The sequence below is a fragment of the Grammomys surdaster genome, unplaced genomic scaffold (genome assembly GCF_004785775.1).
Source record: "Grammomys surdaster isolate TR1022 unplaced genomic scaffold, NIH_TR_1.0 237, whole genome shotgun sequence".
NCBI classification, from domain to species: domain Eukaryota; kingdom Metazoa; phylum Chordata; class Mammalia; order Rodentia; family Muridae; genus Grammomys; species Grammomys surdaster.
In genome coordinates this window covers 2,644,959-2,668,203 of record NW_021604682.1, presented here as the reverse complement: position 1 = coordinate 2,668,203, position 23,245 = coordinate 2,644,959, and the positions used below count along the sequence as shown (strand labels likewise).

General features: G+C 49.3%; 1 protein-coding gene across 1 annotated transcript in view; it reads left to right on the top strand.

Moving 5' to 3' along the window:
• The window catches only part of Bcr (BCR activator of RhoGEF and GTPase), a 130,462-nt gene that overhangs the window by 60,522 nt on the left and 46,695 nt on the right, over positions 1-23,245 (top strand). The window contains exons 2-6 of the mRNA XM_028773919.1: positions 7,776-7,948; positions 13,591-13,695; positions 14,191-14,376; positions 17,929-18,036; positions 22,909-22,969. Coding sequence (XP_028629752.1) covers positions 7,776-7,948; positions 13,591-13,695; positions 14,191-14,376; positions 17,929-18,036; positions 22,909-22,969 — 633 coding nt within the window. The remainder of the gene's footprint in view (positions 1-7,775; positions 7,949-13,590; positions 13,696-14,190; positions 14,377-17,928; positions 18,037-22,908; positions 22,970-23,245) is intronic.

Genomic DNA, 23,245 nt, shown 5'->3' with positions numbered 1-23,245 from the left:
AAGTTCTCCTTTGGCCTTGAGTGTATCCAACAAGAGCCATAGATATGATTGGGTCAGTCAGACTTGTGAAGTGACGTTGTTCCAAAGGTTCCTAGAAACTTTCTGTCTTTAAGTCACAGGGTGATTTCTGAAGTACATAGATAGGACTATGGGCTTACAGAATTTTTTAAAAGTAGGCCAGAAGGGTCAAAAGAATCCTTATGACATGCAGGTCACGAGGAAGCAAAAACACACTTTAGCAGCCAGAAGTTTTCAATTTTCTTTGTGAGGTTCTCATAAAACTACAGGTTTATGGCTAGGAATAAGGTTAAATATAACGGTCACATGTAGTTCTGGCCTTAAGCATGGCTCATTGATGGTTTAGCATTCTTACTTGAAATATTGCTACTCGAAAAAAAAAAAAGGAATAGCTTTTCTCCACAGGCAGTGTTCATGGTAGATTTTATCAGTTGCAACAAAATGGTTGATTCTCAGCTGGCAAGAGACTTCACTCAGGCAAGGGTCTCCCAAGCTTTCCGAAAGTATAGACTATTCTAGAAAATTACTGAACCAGGAGAATGCTGTGGCAGAAACACACACTTACAACAGCTCTGCAGCTGGTCACTCAGGTGTCCCAGGCGGTCTTAATGTTTGAATGAAGGGAACTTGGTGTGTAGGCCTGAGCCCTCAGCCTGTGGTGTCCAGGGAGTATCAGAACAGAACAAAACTGAGGCCACACGGTTGTATCCCAAGGGTTAGATACTTGCTTGATGTAGAAGAATACCCCTCCATTCCTCATGAGTGGTCTTAAGGGCGAGAGGGCAGCAGAGCGATCATAATTGGGTAACCTACAGAGATGGCATCTGAAGCTTCCTAGTCATGTCTGTCTCTAAATAAGATCCTATTCATACGGGTTCAGAGTTAGGATCTGGACATAGTCATTTTCTCTCATCCCACCTCACTCCCCCCCACCCCCCGCCCCATAGGCACAGGACCCAGAGCTTTGCACGTATAGTCAAGTGCTCCATGGCCAGATAACTCAGCAGGTTCTCAGCCTGAGGCCATGATTTTAGGATTACCCCTGGACCCTCGGGGCCTGCTGTTTGCCTTTGTGTTCTGGGCAGAGTATGGCTGCCTCCTGTACCTCCCTGAGATTTTAGTCATTCCCTCAGCTTCCTCTCTTGGTGACCCTGATATGGTTATCTTGATGTACATATTGTATACTTCCAAGAGGTAGGGGCCATGTGTGATACCATTACATGTCCAGCACAGGCGACAAACTCAGCACATGTCTTCACTGAAACGGAGCCATGTTCATTTGTCTGGGAATCAATGGTTGAGGCTCCAAGAAGTTTTTCCAAACCTTGTTGTATACACAAACAAATAAATAATGAATAAATCAATCAGGGTGGTTCAAAGACCAGGAATTATATCACCCTCGCCATGGGCAAGGGCTGCTGTCTTCTGCTAGCTGGGATTTTCACCTTTGCCTACCCTACTACTAGCCAGTTTCAACCTGGGGCCTGCAGCATCAGATTGTTTTTGCTACTTCCAGTGTCTAGGCATCTCAGGCAAGCTAAGTCCTCGGAGACTGAAGAGTTTTCAACAATGTTCTGGGTGCTGATTGTATGGGGCAGGGGGTGGTGGGAGTAGTTGCTTTCCTGTTGCAACTTACAGAAGATTTGTATTGGGGGCTTACAGTTTCAGAGGGTAAATCCATGACAGGCGTGGCATTGGAGCAGTAACTGAGAATTCACATCTCAGTTTATAAGCATCAAGCAGAAATGAGAGTAGGAGGAGGGGCTACTTGGGATGCTTTGAGTTTTTGAAACCTGGAAGCCCATCCTCCAGTGATACACGCTCTCGAAGGCCACACTTCCTAATCCTTCCTAAACACAGACTGGGGACCTAGTATTCAAATGTGTGAACCTGTGAGGGCCTTTATCTTTCAAACCACCACAGGGAGGGGTCTTGCCCATTTTGTTGGTACATTCAGCGGGTGGAAGATGTCCATCTTTCCACAGAATTGGCCCTTTGGCTATTTAGAGTCTCCGGTCAGCTAAAACCCAGGCCTCGAATAGACAGAGACATAAGTGCAGTTTATATGAGTCAGCCTACCCCCTATTCCTAAGCTGTGGGTCACAACCTTTTGGCAAACCTCTCTCTCCAAAAACTATTTACACTATAATTCATAACAGTAGCAAAATTGCAGTTACAAAGTAGCAACAAAAAATAATTTTGTGATTGGGGAGGAGGGGGCATGGTCACCACAACATGCAGAACTGTATTAAAGGGTCACAGATTAGGAAGGTTGAGAACCACTGTTGTAAGGGAACAAAGCACTAGAATACTCTGCCCCTCCTTTGGGGTAGCTAGGGCCACCTGGAGTGCCCAGGCCGAAGGCCATGAGCAGGGGACACTCAGGCCCCTCCTGACTAGCATTCTGCAGCCTGTCTGGGTGGCATTCAGGGCTTAGCCAGCCTCAGGGCCTTCCGTGTGGCACACACTGATTCATGACCATGACCTCTCCCTGCCTAAGCAACTGGGGCTTTCCATGCTTGGGAACGGGCCTGGTGATGTCATCTTTGGGGTTGCTATGACTCCCTTGGCTATCAGTGCAGGAAGGACAGCTGCCAGCCTAGCAGAGGAAGAGAGTAGAAAACCCACCGAAGCCAGCCACATACCTCAGCGATTCAGTGGCTGTTTGCCGATTGTGGTGACCTCGGGCAGTGGCACCAGGTGGCTGATTCTGTTGTCTATTTAGAATAGTTCTCTTGGCCTTCAGAAAACTGTTAGGTTTTTTTTTTTTTTTCTTTTAAGACAGTGACTCATGTATATCTTAAACTGCATGCAAGCCTCCTGTTGCAAGCCCCCTGAGGAGTCTCGATTGTAGAATATGACGCTGTGTATCCAATTTGTCTTTACTTGAGGTAAAATTTGTATAACATGAAAGTCATCATATATTTATTTATATTTATTTATATTTATATTTCTTTTCTTACACTGCATTTCCCAGGTTAGCTTAAATCCCAATATGTAGCCCAGGGTGGCCTTAAATTTGTGACACATCTGAGGGAACAACTTTCTAGTCTTGATTATGTAGGTAATAGAATTGCCAGATCACGTGGTTATCAGCACAGACTTTGGGGGACATCTTCTCTTTGGAATGTGCTTGCTAAATAACAGACTAGCACTTAGAGATCAAGCTTAGGGCCTTGGGCATGCCGAGCTGTATCTCTCACCCCCTTTCCCCTTTTATTTTGAGATAAGGTCTCACTAAGCTACCCAGACTGGCCTTGAAATCACCTCAAAGCTCAGGCTTGCCTTAGTCTCCTCAGCGCTGGGCTAAAAGGCCTATTCCAACAGGCTCTGCTAGTGTGCATGTGTGCATGTGTGTGTGTGTGTGTGTGTGTGTGTGTGTGTGTGTGTGCGCGCGCGCGCACATGCACGCGCGTGTGTACACGAAGGGTCATACACACACTAGGCGGCCTTTCTGTCCCAGCCCATTGATCACAATTGTATACTATATTGGCATTCATATTTAATAATATAAGTGGGCTTCCTCCCATTGGAAGCAGGTCTCGGTCAGCCTTCCAATTGAGTCTCAGTCACGATTTCCAGCTTTCCTCTTCCTTCATGTTTGATATCTATCTTATAGAATCCCTCACAGTGACCACTTCCCTGCCTGTTCATAGAACAAGTAGATCTACCTACTAAATTTGCCGTCTAACCCCACACGTCACACAGATGGCAAAGATACATGCCTCCATGACGCCCCAGAGTTAAGGCCTGCTTACTTTGAGCCTACCAATTAAGACTCCATCAGGGAATGTTTGGCTAATACCCGGGGCTGATAGGATTTAGGCTCATACAATTTTGATGCCCTCCTCCTCCTTCTTGCTTTCTCTCTGCATACTCCCTGACCTCCCTGTGTGGGTGGATCTCAGGAATGCTGTGTGAAAAAATGGTAGTCTGGAAGTCCGTGCCCATCAAGGTGTCTGTGTGCATCCATAGAATGTGTAAAAGATTACAACACCACCAAGAACTGTGGGAAGTACCTGGCAAAAGGTATTTTCCACCCCGCTTCTTGCAAGAGCTGAGGCTTCCCCGTTCGTTGTTAGGAAATTTAGCACCTGGTAATGCCACCCATACCGTGCAAGGCACTGCTCCAAAATAAAGGAAGACTCCTATAGATGGTCATCCTCGAGTTCCTGACTGACAGCCCTTTTCCCAAGCTAGGATCAGCTCTTGGCCCGCAGGGTTCTAGGGAGAAGGCTCTAGACTGTAGTCTATGATCATAGGTCCAGAAGTGACAATTAACTGTGGTGAGACTTGGACTTCTCTGCCCCAGCAGATGTCTAAGCCTGAACTGGAGAGAACTACCAAAGGACGTGAGCAACTGTCTGTAAAAAAAAAAAAAAACAAAACCCATCTATCAGCACCAGAGTCCAGCTTCAGTTTACCTTCAACCCTGTAGAAAGTACAGAGCTAAGAGGAGCATAAGTGCTGGGGAAACCTTCCTGCCACAGGGATGTCCAATCTGTTCTCACGTCTGTAAATATGGGAGGCCACTCTGCCACAGCTGAGCTGCTGTTCCAACCCCAGTTCCCCCTAACTCCCCTTCTTTCTTTCTCTTGAATTAAATGTGTTCCAGTGAATGCTTACCTGGCCCTGTTCAGTCTGTCCTCATGGTCTGGTTAGACAGAGCCAAGAACATGACCTTGTTCTGTCTAAGCTCAGGTACATGGATCATTCCGAAAGCTTCTTGGCCGGAGGATAAGACACAGCTCAGTTCCAGGATCGCCTGTGACTCGGGCGGCAGGAGGAGCAGCACAGGGTTCTGGATTATTAGATAGGCTGGCACAGCCCAGCAGGGCTCCTGGTCTGTCAGTGAAATGTCCACAGAGGAATCATCATGCCTACTCCTCAACCGTGGTGGGCAAGCCCTTGCCAAGCAGTTGGTTCTCCCATCGGTCGCTAATGCAGCTCACTGTGTCACGAACACAGAACTGTGTAGTTCATCTACAGTGATCGTTGGGACAAGTCTGACCCTGATATTCTTATGGCATTGGTTACCTACCTATTGTTGAATTGACCTCGGATACAAATCCACGTAGTCAGTGGAAACCACAGGGAGCAGACATAGAGCATCCCTGTCACATGATGAAGAACGTGTTGGCTACTGAAAAGATGTTCTTAGGAAAAGAACAAGAGTGTCAAACAATTCTTACGAATATTATTTAGTAGACACTGGGCCGTTGTGGGGTGCTGTCCACAGCGAGGAGTCCGTTCCATTAAAAAATGCAAATTAGAGGCTGGGCAGTTGATAGAGTGTTTGCCAAGCATGGAAGCCTTGGATTTGCTCCCCAGCACCACATAAATCAGGTATAGAGTTGCATGCCCATAATCTCAGTCCTCCTAGGTAGAAGCAGCAAGTTCAGACATTCAAGGTCATCCTCAGCTTCATAGTGAGTTATAGGACATAGGCCAGCCTGAGATCTTTGAGACCCTATTTCAACAAAAAGGGATGGTCAAATGAATAAGTGAGTGGATGAATGAAAGAATGAATGGATGAATCTCAAGCTAGGAATGGCACAGAGAGGAGCTACAGGTGGCCAACAGGCTTTGTCATCCAGCCTTGAGCTGTGTGTTGGGACTGATTAGTTTCAAGTACCATTGTGGGGATATGCTATTTCCTCTAACTAGAGCTTCACTAAGCCACGAGGTTCTAGTAGAACAAATCCCTTTGTCCCTGTGCTGTACTTGGGTTAGAATAGAGGGTGCCTGGGGTGTAGCTCGGGTTCCTCGGGTCAGGACCACAGGCCCTGCTGGTCATCACTGTTCAGAGTTGGTAGTTCTTGTACCTGGGTTGGCCTGCTAGGTCACAGGCTAGAACCTATTGCAAGCATATTGTAGGCATACATGGAGAGCTGATGTCACAGAATCCTCTGCCTCTAACAGGGGTACCTCACTGTCAGCATCACCTGGAGAGCTTTGAAGTGTAACCAGGCCCAGCCCCCACTTAAATCTTGTAATAAGGTCCGTTTTGTAGCCCTGACTGCCCTGGAAGTTCTACATAGAACAGGTTGGCCCACTTGCCTCTGCCTCCCAAATGCTGGGGGTAAAGGTGTATGCAACCATACGCAGCTTAACACCCTCCCTCAGATAAAGGCTTTCCAGAGGACTACTAGTTAACTAAGGCCAAGACCGGCTTGGATGTCTGGTCTGGTATCTAGCACTGTCTAGGTTGTTGTGCTAACCCACCACATGCCCTGGCTGTCTGCAAAGGGTAGGTTGTATTTTGCTTCTGTGTGTCTTCTGGAAGGGCTTGGCAAGAGGGTACTACGGGTCTACAGATCGTAGCCTGGGGCAGTAGCCCAGGATCTTGATGAGCTTTTCCTGGGTTTGCCAACAATTAGTTCAGAAGACTCTGGTCTTTTTGCCCATCATATTCCCATAGGTCGGTATATGGGGACCATACAAAGGCACCCTTGAATTCGGGGTTCTCCTAACTCAGGTCCCCTACTCATAAGCCCCTGTCCTGTGTGTCTTCTCGTCACCCACACAGAATACTTCTGTGAGTTTCCTTCACACTAAGAAGTTCTCCAGTTCTCTGTGGATGCCGTCTGGGTATCCCACAGTGTTAGCTCAGTTTTGATGTTGCCTTTCCTGGAGATAGTATTGGATCCCACAGGTTAAGGGCTCAGCCCCATAAGACCAGACCCCCACACACACACCTCATTCCACCATTTTCAAGCCTGTGGTTGTAAACCATGTTTGTGTTTATTTTTGTTTATTTTTTTAAAGATTTATTTATTTTATTTATGAGTACACTGTAGCTATCTTCAGACACACCAGAAGAGGGCATCGAATCTCATTATGGATGGTTGTGAGCCACCATGTGGTTGCTGGGATTTGAACTCAGGACCTCTGGAAGAGCAGTCAGTGCTCTTAACCGCTGAGCCATCTCTCCAGCCCCATGTTTGTGTTTAAACGTATAAGTGGAGGGGGGAAGTGTCTCTCACAAACCCTTCTCCATACGCTATCAGATTACACAGGGACGGCTGGTAGCAGAAAGCAGGAAAAAAGTTTCCTAACTAGATTTTCAGTTTATGATTTAAAAAAAAAAAAGACACACAACTCAGAGGAGGAGGAGAAAAGAGATGCATGTTATAACTGGGGTGGCCTAGCATGTTTTTCTATGTGTTCAGCAGCCAAGACACTCTCCCAACCCTGCTTTTTAGGTTTCTATAGAAGTTTCCTTCCATACCCATGACTGGTTATGTCACTGGCCTCTAATGATCAACTAACTCCCCCTTCAGCCCTTTTTCTTGCCTAGAGGGCCAGGGTCATAGCCGAAAGTCCCTACTCTCTAATTACACGGTCAGTCCTCCACTCCCGCCAGCAGCCCCATCCTGAGCTAGACAGTCATCTCACTGATACAAGCATGTAATTATCACTTCAGAGAGTCTAACAATTTTAAGAGCCGTGTGCTAGGAAAGAGTATGGGGTGTGTGTGTGTGTATGTGTGTGTGTGTTTACAGAGACCAGATGTTACTTGTTATGTCCCCTAAATTTACCCACTTCCCAAGGACAGTCATGGCCCCAAGGATACAAACTGCAGCTGGCCCCTTCTCTCTCTTTGGCTAGTAGTAGGTGGCAGTCCCCCAAGAGATGGCTGTGTGTGACAGAGATGCTATCAGTTTGGGCCCTTGCTTGGACAGGCGGGGCATAGACACCCCTGAAACATCCCCCTTTGGCTCTCGTTAACACAGGTCGCTCCTTTGTACACACAGATTCTTCGTTTGGGACACCACCCGGATATGGCTGCGCCGCAGACCAGGCTGAGGAACAGCGCAGGCACCAGGACGGCCTGCCCTACATCGATGATTCACCTTCCTCCTCGCCACACCTCAGCAGCAAAGGCAGAGGCAGCCTGGCCTCAGGAGCCCTGGAGCCCACCAAAGTGGTAAGTACAAGAGGCACACCTCCCGGGCGTGGGGGGTAGATGTGATGTCTGGATGCACACTGAGCTCTGTTCTGGACCAGTCCACTGCTTCCCTGGGGGAGGCCATGCCCTGGAAGGCAAATCCTTGTTTGGGGACATGCAGCAAGTAGGCAGCGGCACCATTAGAGAATCATAGAGAACTTCTTTTTTGTCATGAATCAGGTAGAGGGAAGCAACCCTCTGCATGCATTTCACAGGGCGGTCGGAAGCAACCCTCTGCATGCATTTCACAGGGCGGCCACGGCCACGGGCTGCTTTATAAACTGAGCCTAGAGAGGGGGGTCGCTTGTGTTTGAAAGGCTGAGAACACCCAAGCCAGAAGCCACTACCTAAGCAACCAGGACTTAACATGGCGGTCCCAGCTGGAGTGCTCAGCTAGGCTGATGTTGGCCCTGACCCTCTGTTCCAGGGATACACTCACTCCCTTTTCAACAGAGAAGGTCCTCACAGTAGCTTCATTTGACCAAGGTCTTTCCAGTGAGTTTGCACTTGACCCTCACCAGCAGTCCCAAGGAACTCATCTTGCAGTCATCTCCAACGTCACCAAAATATAACTGATAAGAGTTGCCAGCTTCCTCTCAGGTCATGTGGCTAATGAGTAGTGGAACATTTGAGACACCATCTGCCACACTCCCAAGTAGCATACTGTATGGGCCAGCCTTCTCTCTGGGGAACATCACCCCGTGGCACTTGCAGGCTTGACAGAGCAGTTCCCCCAGAGAATATGCCCAGCCAGCACGATGTCCTGAGCCATTCCATGGTCCTGTGGGCTGGGGTATTGTTGAAGGTAACCTTTTCAGTGGAGTCAGGGACATGCTCTTACTGCCATCGGAGCGGGGACACCTCCTGTGATACTCTTAATGGTCAGTTTGACACAATGAGAATCACATCGGAAGGGTGTCTCAATGGGGACTTCCTAGATTAGGAGAGTCTGGGGGGATTTATCCAAATTACGTTCATTCATGTGGGAAGACCTTCTCGCTATGGACAGCATTATCCCCCAGGCTTGGTATCCTACGGAGAAAACAAGTGGAGCGCCAGCACGCATGCACACGCTGTTCTCTCTACTCTTGACTCTGAACCTAATATGACTGCCTAGCTACTTCGTGTTCCTGCCACCTTAACACACACAGTGATGGACTGTAAGCTTGAGCAAATAAGCGCTTTATTCCATAACAAGTACGTGTGCGTGCGTGCGTGCCGTGTTTGCGTGGCATATTTGCGCATGCGTTGCATGCATGCGTGCGTGCCGTGTTTGCGTGGCATGCTTGCAGCGTGCGTGCGTGGCTTGCGTGCGTGGCCTGTGTGTGGCGTGTGCGTAGCGTGCGTGAGAACAGCTGACCTACTTCTCTGATACAGGCTTGGTCCCGGTTAGCCTCTATCTATCCTGCTGGTCTCCCAAATGCAGATGGTGGCCTTTTAGCACCCAGCGCATCCCTGTAGACTCCATGCAGAACCTTGTCTCCCTTCTCCACCCCCCCTTAGGAGTCCATAAAACAGGCTTCCAGCGGCAGGACTTTGCACATCTACACAAACAGGTCTAAGTACCGCCCTCCCCACCAGGCATTCCACCAGAGGAGGTGGCAGGGGGTTCCAAATGAGGACGGTGACCTGTCACCTAGCTTTGTTCCCCAGCCCTCTGCTCAGATGCGTATTCCAGCGCTTAGAGCACTAAGGGTAGAATTCCATCATGACTCTGGTGATTGACATACCCTTGGCTTTCTGATATCTCTTCTTAGGTTCCTTGGGGAATGTGGTGGGTTTGGGGCCAAAAACACCCTACCCTGCTGCCTAAGGTTCTTCTGCCTCCCAAATCCTGGTTTGCCCCCTGCTGCCAACCTGGTACCTTTTGGGCTGTTGAGCATTAAGAGAACTTCCCTGGGGGTTCCATGGCAACACACAAGCTCAGTGGAACATCTGGATCTCAGGGGTTCTCTGTGAGCATCCACCCCAAGGAGTTAGGTATTGAATTGGGGTGGGGCAGAGACCTAACACCCCTTATCATGGCAGCAGCAAGAAGGCCTCAGGTGTGTTTGTTGGGACTGTATCTACTGATAGAGCCAGCTCTGTGGGCTGGGATCTCCCCTTCTGGAGGACTGGTTTGCCTATGAAAGTTGGGCCTTTGGAGGGCTTGCAAGCCATCGCATGCTGGACTCTAGAGCAGTATCTAGCCTATAACTTAGAGAGTCCTGGCCCTATTCAAACTAGAAGAGAGCCCCTGGTCAGCAGCTATGCTGGCTATGAGTGAGGGCCCTTTGTCCAGCAGCCGTGCTGGCTATGAACTTACAGTAGAGAAAGCTGCACCCTGGTTGGTCAGTGAGTTCCCCTGGGAAGAGCCTTGAAAGATCTACTAATGGACCAGCCTCTGCTCACCTGTGAGCTTGGTAACATTTGTTGCCTTGTTACCACCAGTCCAGTTTGTTTCTAGCCATTCTTAGTTGCCTGTCTCTGAACTCAAAATTAGGCATAAGGGCTTCTCGTTACCTCTTTGTCTGCTTCCAGCTGCCCTTTTACCGAAGCTTCCTCCTAGAAGGAATCTCCCTGCTTGTAGGGCCCTGATTACAGAATGCCGTGTGTGCCGCTTGGGTTATAAACAGCCAGTACCAACCCTGTCCGTTGCTCTCTTCTTCTCACTTGCTGCTTGTGGGATGCCATCAGCACTGTTCTGCTCCCCCAAAAGATTCTCCATCTTAAAAGATTCATCTTCTCCCATCCTGTCTCCATCCAGCCCAGCACCATCCCGGAACCATGTAGCCTCACCCTTGGAATAAGGAGAACTGGACTTGGCACCATCTGCTTGCCCAGTGTTTCCTCCTGGCTTTCTAAACTATATGGGTGGGATGAAGTGCCACAGTTCCACCAGGCATCAGCATCTATGCAGGCAGCAGCATCTTAGGCTGGACAGGGACATCACTGGCCCTGCTGGCCTCCCTGCACCCCACTGTCTCCCTGGAGCTCACAGTGGCAAGATTGTTCTTAGAAAAGGAGGAGAACTGCACGTTGGGGGTGGCTGCCACTCCCTAAGCCTTCCCTTGTGTGGGATAGGTGCATCATCTGGTCATAGTGGCAGACATGTAAAAAGAGAAACGGAGGTGGCTTCTCTGATGACCTGCCATCCCACTGGGCTGAAAAGTGAATGTCACTCCATCAAATCCTGCATATCTGGGTATCCGGGACAGTGTCCTATCAAACTTGAGTGACACATCAGGATTTCCCCATCTCCCTGCCTTTAACGAGCTCAGCTGACAGTCTTGGGTTTCTGGGACCTGCTTGCTTCCCACTTAGATCACTGAGACTCTGGAGGAGCCCTTGGGGTTTCATAAAGGCGAGGCCCCAAACTAGGACCTAGCCAGGTCTTTGAGATTTGACGATGAAATGAATCTTAATTGAGCACTGTATGTTCCAAGCACGGGAAGTTTCCAGTTCAGGCACAGCTATGCCCGGGAGGCTCTTATCTGTGGAAGCCACTGTCTGGTGTTACCTGCAGGGACCCATTTGGAGGGGAGTGGTGGCTGTCACCTACACACATTTGCATGGTCACAGCTTAGGCACACACACACACACACACACACAAATGCCATGTGTCAGTGACAATGGGGTACGAGCCCCAGAGATCCAGGTAGGACAAGAGCTAGACAGTTTACATCTAGGTGATAAAAGCCCATGGCCAGAGGCTACCTGGACAAACCCTAGCTCTCTAACTCTGACCCTGAATCCTAACTCTGGGTTCTCCTTGATGAACCTGCAGCCTATACTATGAAATATTTCCCTGTTACAGAGTAAGGAGCTGAGAAGGACCAGCAGAGTTACTAAAGACACAGAGGATCCAGTGTGGGGTCCGAATGTCCAACTGCAGAGCCTCTCCAGGGCCTGAGCTGTCCTCGGTCAGGTCCTTCCTTGAACCCAGTCAGTCTCACTCAGGGTTATACGGGCCCTGGGTACTATCCAGAGACATTTGTGGGCATCCTATGTGGGAAGTAGAGGCCAGGGACGCGATAGAGAGTCATAATGCATAGAAGTGCCTGCCAGCTCCCAGGAGAGAACCCCTCAGCTCCAAATGTCAGCATTGCTCACAGCTTTCCTCTAATGATTTAGGAAAATGAGTCATGGAGAGGGGTGGGGAGGTCAACACTCCTGTTTTAATCCAGGGAGGTGGGGTAATAGGGCTGGTTAGAGCTTTCTCTTGGGCTAGGAAACTAGGAGTGGGCGGGGCTTTTAACATCACGGAACCCTCTGTGGATGCGGGCACCTCCCCTTCCTGGCATCTGCCTCTGCCTGTAGGTGGGGCAGGTTGGCCAGGTGCCACACAGCGGTTGGTTCCATGGGCACGGCCAACCTCTGACATCACTTGTGGCTGGGGAAGAGAAGCAGGGAGTGGCCAGGAAATCAGGCAGCAGTTTCTGTTGCCTTTGGCACCACCGTCACTATTGGACTGCTCGGCGTGCCATAGCAAAGCACCACGAGCCACGCCGTTTAAACAGCAGAAATGTCACTTTCTCAGAAGTGTTAGGGGCTGGAAGGCCGAGGTCTAGTTGTTACAGGGGTGTTTTCTTCTGAGTCCTCTCTCCTGAATCTGTGAATGAATGGCTATACATAACTATTGTTGGATCAAATGTCTTCTCTGTGTGATGGACTCATAATCCAGTTCGTACGGAATGCTAGTTATACTGGCTTAGAATCCACCCCACTGTCATTTCAATGTCTCTAAATACAGTCACATCCTCAGGCTATGGACTTAGGACTTCAATGTAGAAATGGGGAGGGGGTGACACAGTGCAGTTCACAGTGCCATCATAACCTGGCATCGGCTCATGTTCTCCCAGGGTTACGCAGGCTGTGCTCCCTGTGTCAGCATCGGCAGCATGTCAGCGCTGTCTTGGTGGAGACAAAGGTGGTGGAGCTTCACTGTCCTTATCTGGGAAACTGACGGGCTTAGATACGTTGCCCAGAATCTGCTTGCAAGAGGGTTCCTCCGACCAGCAAAAGAAGGCAGAATCAAACAAAAGTCATGAGCCTGGAGGCCACCCTCTTCCTCCTCTCACAGGCAGAAGCCGATGACACAGCTGCAGTGGTGACAGTCACGGGAAGGGCAACATGCTGAGGGAGGAGGTGGTGCTACCTAGGGACCTGGTTGCTCCAAGGTCCAGGTGGTAGTGACAGTCAGGGAACCCTGGTGAGGCACACATCAGGTGAAGGGCAAGGAGCAGCAGACCTTTTCCGATAGCAGGAATCTGGATGACCAGGCAGTAGGCTCTGATAGACTGCAGCACAGCCCTCCTGGAGCTACCCTTGGGCTTCCTGTGTGCTATGCCCACCTTGGGTCAGAGTTTCCTTTTTCTTTCATGTGTGGATCGAGGCAGCTACTCCTTGGTTCCAGGCATAAGGCAAGAAGGGGAGGAGGCCCTGTAGCCTGCTCAGCGTGAAACTCCCCATTTTCTAGTTTGTGAGAGTCATATGATCCTCTAGATTTTACTGTCTAGTGACGACAAGCTCTTAGCTGAATGGGTGCCAGAACTATTGGTACCCCCATCTTCCTTCCTGGTGGACCATCTCTGGGTACTTTGTCCTCAGAGGGAGCTGATGTCTCTGCTTCTGTCCTGCAGAGTGAGCTGGATTTGGAAAAGGGCCTGGAGATGAGAAAGTGGGTTTTGTCCGCAATCCTGGCCAGCGAGGAGACGTACCTGAGCCATCTGGAGGCCCTGCTGTTGGTGAGCATCCCTTGCTGGGATTCACCCCATACCTCATTCTAGATCTGAACTTCTCTAGGGGCTGGGAGATACCAACTGGAGACCTCGATCATCAAGTTTTCCCTTTCTTTTAATCTTTTTTTTTTTTTTCCAATTGGGATTTGAAAATTATAGAGCTGGCGTGTAGTTTAGTGGTAAAGCACTTGTCTGTCCAGCACGCCCGAGGTCCTACCTGGGTCTGAGCACAACACTAAAATAGGTAGATAGATAGATAGACAGACAGACAGACAGGCAGACAGACAGATAGATAGATAGATAATAGACAGATAGATAATAGGTAGATGATAGATAGATAGATAGATAGATAGATAGATAATAGATTAATAGATAATATCAATGGATAGACAGATAGATAATAGATCGAAAGTTAAATGAAGGTAGGAAGGTAGGTAGATAGATGAATGAATGAATGAATGAATGAATGAATGAAGCTGCTTCACCTGTGCCATCCTCTAGCCCATGAAGCCTCTGAAAGCTGCCGCCACCACCTCTCAGCCTGTGCTGACCAGCCAGCAGATCGAGACCATTTTCTTCAAAGTGCCTGAGCTCTACGAGATCCACAAGGAGTTCTACGACGGGCTGTTCCCCCGAGTGCAGCAGTGGAGCCACCAGCAGCGTGTGGGTGACCTCTTCCAGAAGCTGGTGAGTGGCTCAGATAGGCTGGCGCTTGCGGCTGTGGCCGTCGCCGGGAAAGGACTAGGTTTGTCCCTTGGACATGTGTCACAGGGAGATAACCCAGGAGACAGTGAGGAGAGCCCAGGGTGTGTCTGACTACCTTTGGTGCCAAAGGGCAGGCCGCTGGGAGGGAGAGGTGGAGGGACACATGGCCAGCCCAGCTGGAGTCCAGTGAGTGTTTCCCTGATCTTCGCTCCCTTACAGTTTTGCTTGGGGTTTCCAGTGTCCACAGAGGTCAAGCTGCCTTTGGGACCAAAATGTTTTTGCTGCCCAGCACAGCCAGAGTTGGGCTCTTAGTGGAGACATAACTACACATGACAGCACACTGGGGCTTGGTTACAGGTTAGCCTCGGTATCTACAAGTTTCTCCTCAGCTCATTGAACCACCCAAGTGCTGAAAAAGAATTATGCATTGTGCTACACGCGTACGGTCTTATTCGTTGACATTATTCCCTAAGCAGTATAGCAGAACGGCGATTACATTGGATTACGCCTGGAGGTGATTCAGAGCATCTGTGTGTGCGTCTGGGTCTGAGGTACCCACGTGTCATTCAGCTGTTTGGGAAGCTGAAGCAATAAGATTGTTTGATTGTTGAGTTTAGGGGACCAACCTAGGCCACCATGGTAAATAAGAGAAGGAAGAGAGAGAGGGAGCGTGTGTAGCTAGGAGCCTCCAGAGAGGAGCTTGGATCAGGTGATAGCCGCATGCTTGTGTGGAAGGTTGCTTCCTACAGAGCTGGGTCCCACTGTGAGTGAAGAGGACAAAGGTGTGCCCAAGGGGCGGGCACCATCTTACCTGCACTGGGGCGGCCCCATAAGGTAGGTACTGTTTTCAAAGATATTCAACAAGGAGGGATGAATGAATACCTCATTTGTATTTGCCATGAAAGAGTATGTCTGCCTGCCAAGAGGGGCCTTCACACCAAAGGACAAGAGGAGTTAGACAGCAGATTAGGGTTTCTGGAAGTCCTCAGTAGATCAGCACTGACCAAGAATCTGACAGGTGCCTGGGGAGACGTGAGTACAGGGTAGAAACAGGAAAGGAGGGGGTTCCTGCAGAACTGCCCAGCAGAGAAGTTACCCCTCTTAGAAGAGCCACAGGAAGTCAGTGCTGGCCCTGGTCTGTCTCTGAAGATGGCTGATCCTAGCTCCTATATTGCCAGAACTTCTTACACACACTTTGCCAGGAATCTTCTCCCCATGCAGAAAATAAGTTCTTCAGACCATTGTTGGTAGTCCAAGGGCAGGGTTCCTGAGGATGACCCATAGCCACACGCCTTATTGAGTCCTGTACACCCAGATGTTGTTTGACAAAACTTTTCCTGGGGAGACACACACACACCCTACTCACCTCACTCACCCCACTTGCGCCAGGTAAAGATCCCGCGACAAACCATAGTATAGATATCACCAAAGTCCAACTTGGTGAACCCACTGGTTCAAGTTTTATTGGGGTGACTAACAAGAGTCTGGTTGAGAAGCAGAAATGACTCAGTGACAGCTGTATCCCCAAAGCCAGCCCAGCACAGGTGACAGCTCACAAAAGCTGAGAACCTGGAACACACTGCCCAGTCTTCGGAGAGTGCCCTTTTATGGGTGCCTCGGTTGCTTTCAACCTCTTCCAGGCAACTTGTCTGGTTTCTGATTTTTCCAGGCAAGCTGGTCTGGATCTGGTCTCAAACAATCTTTGCAGCTTTGCTTGTCTGAGAGAAACTCAGCTTTTATTGTTTACTTTGGCATAAGGGGGCCTAGTGAATCTGGTCAGTTTCAGGGACTTTCTGAATCTGTTTTGAGTTGTTTACCTGCAGAATAGAATGTTTTAATCTTGAGTTAAGGGTTATGCAGCAGGAGCCCAGTGGACCCCGTCCAAGGTGTGGCTTTCCTCTTTGCTCTCCTTATCTCTCTGGTCTCTTTTCCCTTTCTCTTCTTTAAGCCACGTGTCAATAAGTTTAAACCTTGAAGAGCAGACTCAACCAGAAGCCTTCAGAAAAGCAAAGAATAGTGCTGGGGTGGGGGAGGGGCGGCACACCCGCACTCTCCCTAAAATAGCATTCTGAAACCACTCGGGAACTTTTCCTTCCCAGTCTTCTGAAACTAGTTGAATACCGCGCAACATAAGATTTAGAACGTTACTTTTGGTTTGTGTGTTGCTCTTCAGCTGTGCCCACGTATGAGATGTGAGACCCAGGGATGATCACGGTGAGGCCACCTACCCTTCCATCTACCCATGGAAACCGTGCTTAGTTGAATGTGTGTCAGAGCCAAGGGAAACCTCTATCAGTGTCTTTTATTGAATAAAGAACAAGCAGTATGCCTCTCACCTTGCGGCTAGCAGGCCTTCTGTAATGGCCTGTTCTGCTGCTCCGGTCCGCAGGTCAGGGCCTAGCAAGAGAGAGAGTGGGGACGGAGACGTGAAGAATGGAGACAGGGAGTCTGATCTGGAGATGAGGCAGAGTCTTCAGGGTCTGCTCTGTTCTCTCTTCAAGTCTCTCCTTTTTTTTTTTTTTTTTTTTGCTTTGGTTTGGTTTTTCGAGACAGGGTTTCTCTGTGTAGCCCTGGCTGTCCTGGACTCACTCTGTAGACCAGGATGACCTCGAACTCTCGAACTCAGAAATCCGCCTGCCTCTGCCTCCCAAGTGCTGGGATTAAAGGCGTGCGCCACCACCGCCCGGCAAGTCTCTCCTTTAATCTCTCCTCAAGTCTCACTTTGAGTTTCGCCTTTAATCTCCCCTGGAGTCTTGAATCTCGCCTTGAGTTTCTCAAGTGCTGGGATTAAAGACGTGCGCCACCACTGCCTGGCCTTGATTGAAAGGAAATCATGAGTATATCAAGATAATTATCAGAGTGTGCTCAGCTGTTGTGGGCTGTTGAAAACAAGTCTTGTCAGGGTATATGGCTCAAGATGGCTGCAAAGATGATAGCCACTTTCTGCTCAGAGTCGGCTCCCAACAGCCTTCCACCTGCTGGGTTTGTAAGAGCCAGGTCCCCATCCCCGCCCCCTTAAGGTTTAGGAAGGGCAGCTAACATTAAGAGCTTCCCTTTCCAGTCAGCTGGACCACATGGCCCTCACCTGCCCAACAGGATCAGGTATGAACACAGCAGCGGCGTGGTTACCAGGATCCATGGACCATGGCCAGGACAGCCTCCTCCGTTCCACCTGCATAGGAGCATCCGTCTGGAATTCTCACCTCAAGTTTAAGCTGCTGCTCACGGCCTCCTTTATGCGAGCAGAGTGGGAGGAATAGGAAGGAGCTCTAAAGGGGGCCATTACCTGTCCAGGGCTATGACTCACTTCTCAACATGTCATTTTAGGAGAGGGAATCGTGCTCGGTGTGTGGGGAGGTGAAGCGGGTGGGAGGCAGTAGCGCAGAAGAGCAGGTTTCTGCAGCCCGCACGCTGTCTGCTGTAGCTGGGTTTTTTTTTTTTCCAGAGCTATGCACAAGAACCCAATCCTCAAAAAGGTGGGGAGCAGGTATCTATCCCACCTCCGACTCACCCCCTCCTCCTTCCACTCCACAGGCCAGCCAGCTGGGTGTGTATCGAGCCTTTGTGGATAACTACGGAGTGGCCATGGAAACCGCAGAGAAGTGCTGTCAGGCCAACGCTCAGTTTGCTGAAATCTCTGAGGTAATGAGCGAGCTCCGTGATGATGCCGTGCAGGCCAGAGTACTGCTAACTCCCACCGTGTCCTCCCACTCCCTCTGTGGGACGGTCGTTGGGAGAACAAAGTAGAGCAGATTAAAAGGCTGGGTATGAACCCCAGCTCTGACTCAGAGTCCTCTGGGTCAGCTCCATCGAGGGACACTGTCGTGATTCAGTAGGAGCCGTTACCCCACAGCGCTGTTACCCAAGGGGCGGGGTCCGATTCCAGAGGCTCAGTGATGTCTTAGTCTGTTTTATATTGCTATCGCAAAGTGTTCAGGACTATGTACTTTATAAAGAATAGAAGTGAACTCAGCTATGGTTGGAAGCTGAAGCTGAGAAGCCTGAAAACATTGAGTGTCTTAATTAGGGTTTTACTGCTGTGAACAGACACCATGACCAAGGCAAGTCTTATAAATGACAACATTTAATTGGGGCTGGCTTACAGGTTCATAGGTTCAGTCCATTATCGTCAAGTGGGGGGCATGGCATCATCCAGGCAGGCATGGTGCAGGAGGAGCTGAGAGTTCTACATCTTTATCCAAAGACAGACAGGAGAGGACTGGCTTCCAGGCAGCTAGGACGAGGGTCTTAAAACCCTACCCCCACAATGACACACTTCCTCCAACAAGGCCACACCTCCTAATAGTGTCACTCCCTGGGCCAAGCATATTCAGACCACCACATTGAGGTACAGCTGTTGAGTGTCTTTCTATATCATGACAGGATGTCACATGTCAGGATAGACCAAGCAGACTAACTCAGCTAAGGTCTATCTCATGACCTTATCCAATCCTAACCACCTCAAAGATTCCAACTCCAGACAGTCAGCATGCCTGATAGGGCTTCATGTTCCCTGTACACGGGCTTTTGGAGGACACATTCAAACATGAACAGCCATGTTCCCTGGGCACACCCTTATCTTGTCTGTCGTTATTGTAATTCTATCCTGTGTCCTATAATGGGTGTCTTAGTTAGGATATCTGTTGCTGTGAGGAGACTCCACGACCACAGCAATCCTTATAAAGGAAAACATTTAATTGGGGGGCTGGCTTACAGTTCAGAAGTTTAATCCATTATTGTTGTGAGAGGAAGCGTGACAGTGTGCAGACAGACATGATGTTAGAGAGGAGCTGAGAGTTCTGTATCTGGATCCACAGGTGGCAAGGAGAGAGGGAGAGGGAGAGAGACAGACAGACACACAGACAGACACACACACACACACACACAGGGCCTGGTTTGAGCATCTGAAATCTCAAAGCCCACCCCCCAGTGACACACTTCCTCCAACCTGGCCACACCTCCTAATAAGTGCCACTCTCTATGGGCCATTTTTGTTCAAACCACCACCATGGGATCTACTCTACATTCTTGTTACTAGAGGCTGCGCAGAAGCCATCTGCTTTGTGGCTTTCCTTCCACCAGTCTTTGAGCACCAGGGTTCAAAGTTGCTGTGTCTATAGACCTCTACTAGAGGAAACTCCAGGCTGGATCACCCCCGGCCGGAGGGTTGCTTTCTCCCTATTTGCATTTAACCTTAATGGACTGAAACCTCAAGCCATGGAGTGTTGTGAGCCTCTAGGCCTTAAAAGAGCACCTCAGATCCAGAGACTGTGAGCAGGACACTTGAGGCTGGCAGCTAAGTCAGGATTAGAACTCAGTATCACCCGTGGGTCTCCATCTCTTCACTCTACACAGGGTTCTTCACCCTTCCCCATCATATCTCTGCAGTGTCAGTGGCAGCCATGTGACGTTTTTCTCTCTTGGGAGATTGTTGTCACTGTCACCTTTATGTATAATTCCCACTCCCTCAGAGCTCCGACTGACTTCACTTCTCTTCCGTCAAACAAGGATTCCGGGAGGAAAGATCTCCATGCAGAAAGGCAATGTTAGAAAGGAAAATGTAGGTGCTGGAAGGTGACTCATGGGTAAGACCATTATTATGCAAGCGTGGGACCCGGAGTTTAAAACCCTAGCACCTACATAAAAGCCAAATAAGGCCAGATGTGCCTGTAATCCTGGTGTCAGAAGGCACAGGCAGGCGTGCTTGCTGGCCGACCAACCTAGCCAACTAGAGAAGTTCATGTTCTAAGAGAGATCCCAACTCAAGGGAATAAGGTGGTGCCCAGTGGAGGAAGGTGCTTGGCGGTCTCCTCTGGCCTCCATCCGCACGAGAGGGATGAACTCAAGATCACCAGCGGTAACACTAGGAGGACCGCACACCGGCACGCCCACTTGAAAAAGGAAAGAGGAGAAATGTAAGGTACACGCGTGGGATGGTTCTTGTGGTAGTATTTAATCTCAAATCGGGGGTTGCGACCTCGATTTGATCATTCAGTTCCCAGATAAAAGGCACACAACTTTTATATTTATAATAAGCCTTAATTAGCACCAAAGCTGGGCAGATATCTACCCTCTATGCTACTCTGTCTCCTTCCCTGTCAATAACCCTGAGTTGCCATGTTCCATCTGGGCTGCTCTTAACTCCAGTTGGCCAGCCCTCGTGGCCTTGTTTTCAAGCTCTCTGACCCCACAGCATCTCTCCCCTCTCCACCTTCTTCCATCTTCCCTCTCCTCTCATGGCTCTCCTCAGACCCCAAGCCCAGAACCTAAACTCTACCTAACTCTCTTCTGCCCAGCTATAGGCTGTAAGCATCTTCATTCACCAATCAGGGATAATATGAGGGACAAGGTTACATAGTATCCTGTCCATGGTATACGTGATTCTCTCATCTGGGGACAACCAGGCCTTGGGGACTAGTATTTAGCATTATCTCGAAAAGACCAAACCTCAGCAGAGTTGGGTTTCTCTTGCTGAGAGAAAACTTCTGGCTGTCATACTTAATCCATGTCCCAGGGCCTTTGTACTATTTTATCATTTGTCTTGTAGTCTAGACATCTCTGGCCTTGGCTCTGATCACCTCCCACGGTAATAGCTCGTGCTACAGGCATTACATAATTCTTTTGAATCCTATGAAGTACCCCAGTCCTTGTCAGCCATACGTACCTCAAGTGTGCAATCTTTCCGTACCCCTTTTTCATTTAACTACTTCCTGTACCCTTCTCAGCTTCAGTATTTCTATAAAATCCCAAATGACCTTGGCAGATAAAATACTGGATTCTTGAACAACAGACTCCAGTTAAGTGGCCAAGTCTGAGTCTACCCAGACAAGATTGTACCCAAGAAGGAGGAGGCTGTGGTGGGATGATACCTGGGGTAGGGGTCCACATGTGCCTACTGACTGCTGCAGCGGGGGTCTGGGCCAAGACTGGGATGCAAGGTGTAAGCCAGTGGCTGTCTCCGAGCCTCAGTTGTTCTTGTACCATGTGAACAACATCTGTTCTGCTCTCCATCTGCGTTTCCAAAATGCCTAAAGAGAGTAGAATGAAGCTTAGTAAAATAAAAATGAAGTAAAATGTGAGCTTGTGGTGGGGACTGCATCCTGGGACTGGCAGGACTCATTCGTGGGGCTCTCTGAAGGGTCGCTCACAAGTGCAGGGCAGATAGTGGTCTATCAGTCTTTCCCAAGACCAGTTACAAGAGAGATGTGTGAGGTGGTATCCAGAGATGCCCATCTGGCTTCTGTGGGATTCTAGCTCTCTGAATGAGAGTTTAACAAAGGTGACTTCTGGAGTCAGGTTTAGGGTGGGGGGTGGGGGGAAACGTGTGATTCAACTCTTAAGTCTCCTTGAACCAGGACACCTTGTGCCTTACACTGTCCAGGAGAATTAGCTTCCGTAGCTTCTTATACCCTCCTGGAACTGCTGATTACGATACAGGTAGGAGCAGCCACCCCAGGTACACAGCAGACTTTGTCCCTGGTGAGCTAGGCAGTAGTAGTCCCAAGACATTAACTTATAGCACAGGATTAGAAGGGTGATCCCAGAGGCCCTTCCTGTTCCTATAGCCGGTTTGCATTTATTCAGGAGCTTAACGGTCAGGATGCCTGGCAGCTGCCTCCCAGAGACTACACATGACAGGGATGCTTTAACGTCATCTCTCCACCTCTGACGGAACGAGGCACCTCTTTGATGTCATTCCACTAACAATCCTTGCTTTCAGTCTTCATAGCTCATTTTATAATACAGCAATTCATTTGACTGTTATAGCTGGTATGTGTGTGCGTGCATTTCCACTCATGAGACTGGCTAAGCATGACTTTGTGGCTGCTGGTGCCCCATCCCCCGCCCCCTGCACTAGCCATCACCAAAGGTGAGCGAGGATTCTTCTGAAGGACCAGTTGCTCCAATGCCGATAAGCTACTTTAAGTGAGCACTTTGCCTGTGCAGAATTCTCATCTCAGAAGTCTTCCTCTGTGGCTGATTTTGTTCCCAAAGGAGCATTTGGCAGGAGGATGAGCTGTCCCTGCACCTGAAGACAGAGACCAGGGATGTTGCTTAGGGCAGCCACATAGGACAAACATCCAGGATGAGGAATTTCTGAGCCATGAATGCCACCAAGGTTGAAAAACCTTGTCCTAAGGGACCATCTAGGGCAGTGGTCAACCTTCCTACTGTTGCGATCCCTTAATACAATTCCTCATGTTGTGGTGATCCCCCAACCATGAAATTATTTCATTGTCACTTTATAACTGTAATCTTGCTAGTTATGAATCATAATGTAAACGTCTGTACTTTCTAACGGTCTTGTGAAAGGGTCCATTTGACCTCCAAAGGGGTCACAACCCATGGGTTGAGAACCGCTGTTTTTATCTGGTGGCTCAGAGTGGCCCCCTGACACTCACTACATATATGGATCACTATAGGGAGAGAAGCCCATGCTTTCTGTTCGGGCTGTCTGTGTCCATGCTGCTTCTGCCATTCCAAGTGAGCATGTCCTTCTTTTTCTCTCCACAGAACCTGCGAGCCAGAAGCAACAAGGACGCCAAGGACTCAACTACCAAGAACTCTTTGGAAAGTGAGTTCTCTCGGCAGAGCAAGGGTTCTCCGTGCCTTTGTGGTGGCGACCACTTCCAACAGAGGGGACGGTGCTGGAAAGACAGACAGATGCTACGCCTCATTGGGTCATAATTCTCATCTTTGTAGAAGCCTACTTACAAGTAGACTTCATCTACTTGAAGTTAGACTTCAAGCAGTGAGGGGGAAGAGGAGCAGAGACCAGCTTTGGCCGCAGCAGGGCAGAAAGGATGAGATCAAGACATGTTTCTCACTAATGTCGATACCAAAACATTGT